The sequence below is a fragment of the Eucalyptus grandis genome, chromosome 6 (assembly GCF_016545825.1).
Source record: "Eucalyptus grandis isolate ANBG69807.140 chromosome 6, ASM1654582v1, whole genome shotgun sequence".
NCBI classification, from domain to species: Eukaryota; Viridiplantae; Streptophyta; class Magnoliopsida; order Myrtales; family Myrtaceae; genus Eucalyptus; species Eucalyptus grandis.
The window spans coordinates 11,052,829-11,063,369 of NC_052617.1; the positions used below are offsets into that span (position 1 = coordinate 11,052,829).

The following is a 10,541-nucleotide window of genomic DNA, read 5'->3' on the forward strand; positions in this document are numbered from 1 at the left end:
GGTGCCATTCGCTACTGGTGTCGCTTTTCAAGGAAGAAGACGACATGCCTCTCTCTCTCTCTCTCTCTCTCTCTCTCTCTCTTTCAAAACGACATCGTTTTTGTGGTTTAGATGTTGATTGTGCTCTCCGGCAAGCCACGTCAGCCTAAAAATTAATAAAAAAACGCTATGTCGGATTTCCGGTCGATCAAATTGGCGTTGGCACCAAAGTAAGCGTATTTCAAATTTTTTGACACTTAAGTGATCCGACGGAAACTTTTGGCACCAAAGTGAGCACCATACACAACTTATGGCACCATTAGTGTACTTATCCCTTTTTGCTGCCGCCTTCACATTGCCTGGTGGTTTGACGCCTAAAGATATTGACACTCTTCCACCGCTACCATCCCCCTTATACAACTTCCATGACTCCCCTCAGCACCCACCTCCGGCGAAATTAAGCGACCAAAAAAACCACAAACCTGGCCACCCTATCCTCATTGATCAAACCGCTTTCAAGGTCTTCATCCTAGCCGACGTCCTCGCCGTATCTACTTCCCTGACAGTCCTGTTCCTCTTGATCTCAGCTATGCTTGCCGAGGAAATGGCCTTGAGGAGGGCCATCGTGTACAGTAAGAAACTGCTTTACATCTCCCTCGGGGGGACCATGGTTGCCTTCATGACGGGGCCGTACAGCGTCATATCGACCGATGTTGTGTGGTTGGAGTTTGCCGTGGGGGTCATTGGATCGAGCATCCCGTTCCTGATCAAGTATTTCCAGGTCAAGAGCTTCACTTCTACTCCTGTGTGTCTTCATCGGCTCCTCAGCAAGAAGAGCACGAAGAAGCCTTGGAGTGTCAGTTGGAATGGGAAGGTTCACAATAACTCTGAGTCCTCCGATAAAACTAATTCCGTCGACGATGAAATCAAGCGGACTGTGCCACCTCGTCTATCTTTGGGGCCACATTGCAAGCGCTTCTCGTCATAAGGTCCACGTTCCAAGCACCGCCAGTGTTCCCTCTTTGCTGACTTTAGGCTCTCGTTGACTTGTCTTGTTTTTAACAAACTCAGAACTCGATTTTATCATGGTTTTAGTTGTGGACTACGCATTCAAAGTCGTTTAGACATTCGTAGTGGAAGTCGAAACCATTTTATTCTTTTTGTTTGCATGTCATTCATCCGTTATATCCTGCATAAATAAAAATCTACCCGGACGTGGAAGATTTGAGACCTAAAATTAAGTCAGGTTCGATAAATATTTGCAAGTTCAGAAGAAACTGTCCGCGTACTCCATCAACAATCTCTACTTGGCATCTCTCCGGGCTGTTCATTCATGATCTAATGCACGCAGATGTCGACGTTAAGTAATTCCTCGAATGGAGTTTTTCCGTTCTTCACGAAAATGGCTCTAAAGGGGCTCGCGGTTTCTCAATAATCTGCCATGACCATCAATCCAAGTTTGCTGGAATCATTGATTTCTGTTATTTAATTTCAGGTTTCTCAACGCACGCCCTTTTCGTCTTCTAGCGGGTACCTCAACCTTATCTCTCCGTATGATGGCTCGCTATAAATGGTAATCATCACTTAACCCTAATTCTATCTACCACGTAGTTCTATGGTCCTTTATCTTGCGGATCTAAGAGCTTCATATTCTCCTCTCCAATGTCAGAAAACAATAACTTAAAGATCAATAAGGACATTGCAAAGATTGTGATTGAATGGAAACAATGACTGGAGTTGAACAATAAACTTCTCAAAGGAAATCAATAAAAAGCATAGATAATGTAAGACTCGACTTGAAAGCTTTCGTACTCAGACAAATATTGAACTTTGGAATAATCTAATTTGAATTTGAAACTCAAACCCTCAACAAAGATCTGATCTGAATAATTTTTTACTAACTCGATGGACTCCTTGATAGATGCAGCATGATTCTTGTTCGAAGTATTGAAACGATTTGAAAGTATGTGCATGTGTAAAATAAGTGTGCAAACTCTTATTTTCATCTTTAATGGGTAAATTTGTTGTGCGTCTTTGATTTTCCTATGCAAGAATCTATAATTGTCTCACGGTACTTCAAGATGACTTGTGACCGCTTTCGATCCTTTTGCTTTTGTTATCCCTTAGTTGATGGATCCTTCTTGGCTCAAACTTCAACTTTCATTCATGTTTGGAATCGATCAATCGCCCGCACGTGTCTTGATCTCTACTAAAATGCTCTTCATTGAAAACTCTTTAGATCCATCGATGGGTTTCATGGGCCAAGCCCATTAACATAACATTTACGATCGATAAGCTTTTTTAGGCATTTAATTGAGTAGGTCTTATTGGTTAAGTGTATTGTTATGTTTTTGATTTGGAATATTAGCTTCTTTATGTTTTGGTCTAGATTTTGGGTCTGGTGTTAACGAATCTGTACTTGTTAACTAAATAAAATGTAACTAAAAGAACCACTTGGAAAATTATACATACACATTACACGAGCATGCGGATTAGAAATTTTAACCCAAGTGGTTAATTGGCTCTGGTGGCTTCCATGTAAAGCTATGCAAATTTTAGCTTTACTCAATGTATCCTAAGAAGCAACAAATTACTTTCCTGCCGATTCATCTTTGGGAAGGCAATGAAGAGGTTTTTATTCAACTTAAATCTAAACATTCTTTTCAAATCCATTTAACCGAAGGATAAACAATATATGAATATAAGGATACATAAAGTGATTCAGTGAGGAATAATACTGGTTCGTGTATGTCTGTATACATATATATACATATATGTTCGAGGACAAGTGTCCTTATTTTAGATGTGTAAATCCAAATGATCCCTTCAAAGAATTTATTACCGTAGATAAAAATCGAATCTCTTTAAACCAAAATGAACACAATTATATGATGATTTGAAAGCTCTAAAACTCACAAAATCAAGCATTTAACCCAAATTATAGCCAACCTTTTTAAGAATTGGATGTTCTTGCTTTAAAATGAACCATGACCTCAACTTGTGCTCCAAAATTTGTTAATTATATTTTTAACCTAAACAAACAAAACCATAGGTAAATATATGATTTTAAAGTTCTAAGCCTCACAAAATCAAGGATATGACCGATATGAATTATACAAGTTGTCTGTATCTCATAATGACATAGAGAGTGTGTTTTTCATAGAGAGTGTGTTTTTTTCCCTTGAAATAAAGTTTTAATTTTTGCATGTCAAACTTAATACATTTCAATCTCATTCAGATGCCCAACATTTGAAGAAACTTTAATTGTACTTTGGTTGCAACCTTCGTAATAAATTGATGAAATCAGGTGTGTTTAAAATTCGACTGTTTCGGATTATACAGAGGTGAAAGCTGAAGCAAGTTTGGCAGGAGGCAACGAACCAAGTTATACTAAATGCGGTGGGCCTGCATAGAAGTCTGAGTGATCTTCTTGAAGGACTCAATGTCGCGCACATGTGCAAACACAAAGTACATGCATCTTCCCAATTTGCTTGTGTAGATGTGCCATCCCCGATAAATTCCAGGTTTGTGGGCATGAAATGAGTTGACAGCATGAGCCCTTGAAATTGAGAGTTTGTCCGGCCTATTTTATTGTTCGATCCACTAGTGAACCCTCACCAGATTCGATGGTAGTGGCCACACTAGTGGCTAGGCAAACTTGCCCTCGCTTGGTGACGGCAAGGCGAGCTCACTAGCTGTTGGTCTAGTCAATCGCTAGAGCAAGAGGAAGAAGGAGGGAGGAGGAGAAAAAAAGAAAATAAAGAAAAATAAAATATTATTAAAAAAATTGTTTGCTAGATATGATCGGTGTCCACATCAGCGCTGGCTGGCCAAATTTAGCTTGACAGACTAAATTAGCACAATTACAAAAAGTTTAGGACCCAACCTAGCAAAAAAAAAAGTTTATGAATGAATTGGCATAATTGTAATAGGTTTATAAATTTTTTGGTAATTTTCACTATTTTAGATCATCTTACACATATTATATTGTACCAAAACTTGAAAGTTTCAAAGTATAGCCTTTGTCTACCTATATCAAGAATGATAATAAAATCAATATATTGAATGATGTGAAAATCCACGCATAGGTGACCGAATGTGGTCTTAACTAACCAATCAACACCTGATTATATCCTAGTAATGCTGATGGGGGTTTTGGTTATCTTGACCAATAGTACACCAAGTTACCTGATAGACCAAACTTGATAAAATACCACAATAATATCATTGGAAAGGGTCTATTGTGGGCAGCATCAGTAGCTGGCTTGGAGGCGGAATGGGAAAATACCTCATGCTAATGGCTAACAAAAACGTTGGGAATACTCCAGTCACCACCATACTCCTTGTGCTTCTTCACCTATTTACTTTAGCAATTTCATTTTCTTGAAAAAAAAATTAAAAAATAAGATCTCCTAAATTTAATTAAATGGGTTAGGTCAAATATCGATCAAAAAATTTACACTACAATAAATATTAAATGAGTCAATTTAAGTTGTATTATTTATGACTTGACCTAACTCACCCATTTTACAAGTCTACTTCCTAGTGGGCAGAGTCCAAAAGCATTTTTAACAAGCAGGTTGGCAAGTTGCCAGTCATTGACTGACTTTTCTTTTGAAAGAATCTGGACATGGCGGCAAACCCGAGTCAAGTCAACCATGTAAAGATTTTCACGAGTTCCATCGACGCATTGATTCTGGACGGCGAAGGACGGACGGGCGGACGGAATGTCGGGGGGAGGGCCGAAACCAGCGCGGCCAACGACGTCACGGTTACGGTTACGGTTACGTTTACGGTGGCGGGGTCCGCAACTGAGGTCGGCGAGCGAGGGTGTTCGGGAAACCAGCACAGGTGATTGGAGGGTGCATGCGAACGTGACATGCCGAGCGGAGATAGAATTTGGGGAAAGCCGCGGTGTTTTCTATTCCGCCATTCCACCCACTTTTCTTTCTTTTATTTTTATTTTCTTTTTAATAAAGACTCCTTATTTTCATGACGAATAATCCTAATTTTTATTTGCACGTTGGGGATCGAAATTGACGTGCACAACCGCCGTCGTCGGCCCTCTTGTTCATGAATACATTCAAACGATTGGAGCCGACATTATTTAAGTAATTTGGGGACAATTATTGACCATGTTTAGTATAAAAAAAAAATTATTATTATTGTAGCAACGACTGGCAAGTTGCAAGTCGTTGGCTGACTTTTCTTTTGAAAGAATCTGGACATAGCAGCTAAGAAGGTTAAGTCTGGAGAAGAGGAAAGAGCCGGTGTTTCTTCAATACCCTGTATTTTCGAGGCTGGAACATAGCGAGACTAGCTCTGAAGACATTCCGCTAAGTGATTAGGCCCTCGATGTCCCCATCGAGCCCCTCCACCACAATCTCTCCGGCCATCTCTTCATCTCGTGTCCTAAGCAAAGCCCCCTTCTCCATAGAATCAAACGAGTGGGAACGCGCTGACCGAATAATGTTCATGTCAAGAAGCTTGATTAGTTGACTAATCCCACTGATAATTTGTCATTTTCGGTTCACACAAAAATTAGGAGGCACGATAAAAGTCGTCCTCACAAATCAAAGACGTGTAAGGTTTATTCTTCCCAACTTGCCTGGAAAATGGCCCGCAATAACCACGCACGAAACCTTATATATCTTATAGCGTGTGACTCCCTCTTCCATCTCTTCCTCCCCACTCAATACTCAATTTGCTTTCTCCACACACTAAAGATGAGGCCTGCAATTCGAGAAAAAGAACAAGAGATGAAGACGAAGGAGGACGGTAAACCCCCAACGAAGCACATGCACTCAAGTATGTACAAAGCCGCCAAAGAAGGCAACTTCACTGCCCTCGAAAACTCGATGCGGAAAGATGGAAAAGACGAACCCCGACTAGACCTCCTCAAACTAGAGACCCGTATGGGCAACAATCTCGTCCACCTCGCGGCGGAGTCGGGCCACGAGGACTTCATCAAGCAGGTCCTCCGCAAGTGCCCCGAGCTCGTGGCCAAGCCCAACAACTCCTGCCACGAGTTCGCCCAGCTCGTTGACAAGCCTGACAACTCCTGTCGTGGCGCGGACACGCCGCTCCACATCGCAGCGCGGACACGCCACTTCAAAGTCATGGAGACCATCCTCTTCGAGGCCAAGCTACGGGAGGTGAACGCCACCACCGAGACGCCATGCACACAGAAGATGAAAGAGATGGAGAATGGGGGCACAGCCAGGATCATTACCAGCTTGCTGAGGAAAAAAAACGGGGCCGGGAACACGGCTCTGCACGAGGCGCTGAGGAACGGGGATGAGAAGATGGGGATGTTACTGTGGAAAGAAGATAAAGAGATGGTGGGGAGCGTCAACATGGCCGGCGAGAGCGCATTGTATGTGGCGGCTGAGTTAGGGTTTGAGAAAGTGGTGAAGGAGATGGTGAAGTTCTTGGAGAGCGGCAGGCAATGTGAAGAAGGTGTTCGGGATCGCGCTTTGAGGGGCCCGGAAGGCCAAAACCCCTTGCACGCTGCTGTTCTTGCTGGAAATAGGAGTACGTCAATTTTAATACATGCTTAAAATGAGTGATTACATGGTCCTTTATTTTCTGAAAGATCAACTTTTTAGGACTTATAAATCAATTAGACTGACGTGCCATCACACATGCATAGAGCATCCTATTTTCTCTATTAGTAGGTAAGGCTTAATAACTTTGTTCGGATCTGAGTAGGTCCTTAAAAGGTTCAAGGAGAAAATAGACGGGAAAACCACATTGAGGTGGGAGACTCGTGCTGTCCTCCGTATTCCCTCTCTGTTAAGAAGATAAAGATAAATAAAAAAAATTGGGAGCCTCATGATGGAGAAGATAGACTTCACGTCAAGGCATGCATATCGGGTGGGCTGGTATAATAGCCACCCGCGGTTGAGTTGAGTGAGGGTGGATTAAATGCCCCCAATAGAGCTAGCGCACCTTACGGTACTGCACGGAACCGCAGGCTAGCCCTATTCCCCGATTTGAAGTGCTTTTAGGAGGTCAATTAAAAGAAAAATGGCTCATTTCTTGCTGTTTAGATCATTTTTCATTAATTTCCTATCTCCTCTTTTAGCCTTAAATCTAAATATGTCGCCAAAACTGACTACTGCAATTTGCTAGCATCAACGTACGTACTTATTAATTGTGCAGATTCTTTAGGAAAATGCCATCTAACGAAGAAGGATTTTAGTTGTTTCTTTTTCTTTTTTTTTTTCCTTCTTTGTACGTCATTAACCAAAAAATGAAGGATGCATCCATGATTTCTCTAAGTTTCTCCACTGAATTTAGTTAAAGTATCTTTATTATTATTCATAAAACGTATGATATACTTGACCCGGCTAAGGGGAAAAACTCGTATATAGTGTGGTAGAAAATAAAATCCATAATATTTCAATTGTGATTTATCATCCTCATTTTCTTTAATTAGTTCTATGGTGGATCTCATAGTCAACCTTCAATTTCAACAAGAATTAAAGCATGGCAACATGACTATACTTGCAGGCAATCTGGTCCTCGATTCTAGAAATTGAAAACCGATCCTTCTAATCCATTTTTGGAATGGAGTCGGACCAGACCAAAAACCAATCACCCTTACTCTAAGCTAACCTATCGATGGTGGCAATGGTGGATTGTGTAATTCAAAGGGCATTTCATATGAAAACCCAAGAAGAAAAAGCGAACTTTGGCGGCAAATTACTGATATAAACGAGGCTGATTTTAATTAAATCAATTACATGTCCCCTAGGAGATGTTATCATCTAGATGCTCTGTGCTTAGAGCAGACTAACCCACATATAATGAAACCGTAACATCAGCGGCTACATCTCCCATTTCTTTTATTAAATTTATATTAACTCTTTCTAATGAGTTCTTCCTCATCTCCTAGATTGCGTGGAAGCTCTCATAAATCTCAAAGGATCGGATATGACCAACAAGGCCGACGACAACGGAAGAACAGCCCTGCACCTCGCAGCGAAAGCCGGAGAGAAAGACATCGCCACCCGCCTCCTCCTAACCGACCCTTCCTCGGCCTACACCAAGGAACGCACCCATGGCCGAACCCCACTGCTCGAAGCCGCCTCGTCGGGCCACATCTACGTCCTGAGAGAGATCCTCGAGCACTGCCCCGACACGGTCGAGGTCGCCGACGACGAGGGCCGGAACGTGGTTCACCTCGCGCTGAAGTGCGGGCCGAAACACTCTAAGGCGGTGTTGAGATTGCCCGAGCTGGTGAGGCTGGTGAACGAGGCCGACTGCTTTGGGAACACGCCGCTGCACGTGGCGGCTGGGGACCTGAACTACAGAATGGTGAAGAGGTTGCTGAAGATTCCCGGGGTGGATCTGAGGGCCAAGAACAACAAGGGCTGCACGTTTCTGGATATTTGTGAGTCTGAGTGGCAATACACCAAGAGGAAGGTAATTATTAGCTCATCCGACTAAATTATCTTTTGCACATGGGATTCTGCATCGGGTTATGCGGTGAAATAGCGAGTAAATTAAAGGATTTTGTAACATAAATTTAATGAGGGACAAAAATAGTTATCAGAGAAATCAACAGAATAATAAAGAGCACTCAAGATTTATATAAATTGGTCCAAATATGAGTAGCTACTCCATCAAAAAAGTCAGCCGCAAAAAAAAAACTTATTAAAACTTATCGTTCAATTCGATTTTTGATAACGTATATTGTTATTAATTTGATAACATACCTAATTCTTATAGTATTTTTTTTGTAAAAAATTGATCTGGAAATTGGTTTGTTCTTTTCTCTATAATATTGTCAACTTTTTTTTTCGCCGTAACTCATTGTTGTCGTCCTATGTTCTAATGCTTACCGGTTCTTCTTGGTAAATTGAGTAAATAAATCTATTGGAGCCCATATAATGGCCTATGTATATTAATCTTTTTTTAAATGTTAGCGATATTAAAACTGATTTACAGAACTGCGTGGCAAACTCAATAAAATTCTATAAGATTGTATCCATATCGGGGAAATTAAATTAGCGCTTCCTCTAACCGATCTATCTATATAGGTTTGCGTTCTTTGGCGGGAAATCTAGGCTGTTGACGACCTTGAAAAATCACACGAGCCTTACCATAAAATAGAATGGTCCATTTCCGTTACCTGCTTCTGTCAACTGCTGATCGTTATTGCTCATCTGCAGGACTACCTTTACCGAAACCTGAAGTCCATCCCAGCTGGCCGAAAGCCTCAGACGTGGAACCACCCTGCCGTCCAACCCACCTCCCTCGACAAGCCTGAAGCCGACCTCAAGGGCCACGCCAATGCCCTTTGTGTCGTCGCCACCCTCCTTGCTACCATCACTTTTGCCGCCGCCTTCACATTGCCTGGTGGTTTGACGCCTGAAGATATTGACGCTCTTCCACCGCTGCCATCCCCTTATGCAACTTCCATGACTCCCCTCAGCAACCACCTCCAGCGAAATTAAGCGGCCGAAAAAACCACAAACCTGGCCACCCTATTCTCATTGATCAACCCGCTTTCAGGGTCTTCATCCTAGCTGACGTCATCGCCGTATCTACTTCCCTGACAGTCCTGTTCCTCTTGATCTCAGCCATGCTTGCCGAGGAAATGGCCTTGAGGAGGGCCATCGTGTACAGTAAGAAACTGCTTTACATCTCCCTCGGGGGGACCATGGTTGCCTTCATGACGGGGCTGTACAGCGTCATATCGACCGATGTTGTGTGGTTGGAGTTTGCTGTGGGGGTCATTGGATCGAGCATCCCGTTCCTGATCAAGTATTTCCAGGTCAAGAGCTTCACTTCTACTCCTGTGTTTCTTCATCGGCTCCTCAGCAAGAAGAGCTCGAAGAAGCTTTGGAGTGTCAGTTGGAATAGGAAGGTTCACAATAACTCTGAGTCCTCCGATAAAACTGATTCCGTCGATGATGAAATCAAGCGGACTGTGCCACCTCGTCTATCTTTGGGGCCACATTGCAAGCTCTTCTCGTCATAAGGTCCACGTTCCAAGCACCGCCAGTGTTCCCTCTTTGCTGATTTTAGGCTCTCGTTGACTTGTCTTGTTTTTACCAAACTCAGAACTCAATTTTATCATGGTTTTACTTGTGGACTACGCATTCAAAGTCGTTTAGACATTCGTAGTGGAAGTCGAAACCATTTTCTTCTTTTTTGTTGCATGTCATTCATCCGTTATATCCTGCATAAATAAAAATCTACCCGGACGTGGAAGATTTGAGACCTAAAATTAAGTCAGGTTCGACAAATATTTGCAAGTTCAGAAGAAACTGTCCGCGTACTCCATCAACAATCTCTACTTGGCATCTCTCCGGGCTGTTCATTCATGATCTAATGCACGCAGATGTCGACGTTAAGTAATTCCCTGAATGGAGTTTTTCCCGTTCTTCACGAAAATGGCTCTAAAGGGGCTCGCGGTTTCTCAATAATCTGCCATGACCATCAATCCAAGTTTGCTGGAATCATTGATTTCTGTTATTTAATTTCCGGTTCTCCTCGAAATACTTAAATACTTTAACGCACGCCCTTTTGGTGTTATAGCGGGTACCTCA

At 42.3% G+C, this 10,541-nt stretch overlaps 1 protein-coding gene across 1 annotated transcript; it reads left to right on the top strand.

Moving 5' to 3' along the window:
- The first annotated feature begins 5,705 nt into the window (after nt 1-5,705).
- On the top strand, nt 5,706-9,443 carry LOC104429477 (protein ACCELERATED CELL DEATH 6-like). The gene is made up of 3 exons (XM_039314323.1): nt 5,706-6,513; nt 7,880-8,409; nt 9,159-9,443. Exons 1-3 carry the CDS (start codon nt 5,706-5,708, stop codon nt 9,441-9,443), a joined length of 1,623 nt encoding a protein of 540 aa, XP_039170257.1.
- Nucleotides 9,444-10,541: the final 1,098 nt, after the last annotated feature.

What these genes read in the sequence shown, in the direction of transcription:
- LOC104429477 (XM_039314323.1), top strand. Translation starts at nt 5,706, where the DNA reads ATGAGGCCTGCAATTCGAGAAAAAGAACAAGAGATGAAGACGAAGGAG. An exon ending in TGTTCTTGCTGGAAATAGGA is followed by an intron (nt 6,514 to 7,879) that starts GTACGTCAATTT and finishes CTCATCTCCTAG; the next exon opens with ATTGCGTGGAAGCTCTCATA. An exon ending in GGCAATACACCAAGAGGAAG is followed by an intron (nt 8,410 to 9,158) that starts GTAATTATTAGC and finishes GCTCATCTGCAG; the next exon opens with GACTACCTTTACCGAAACCT.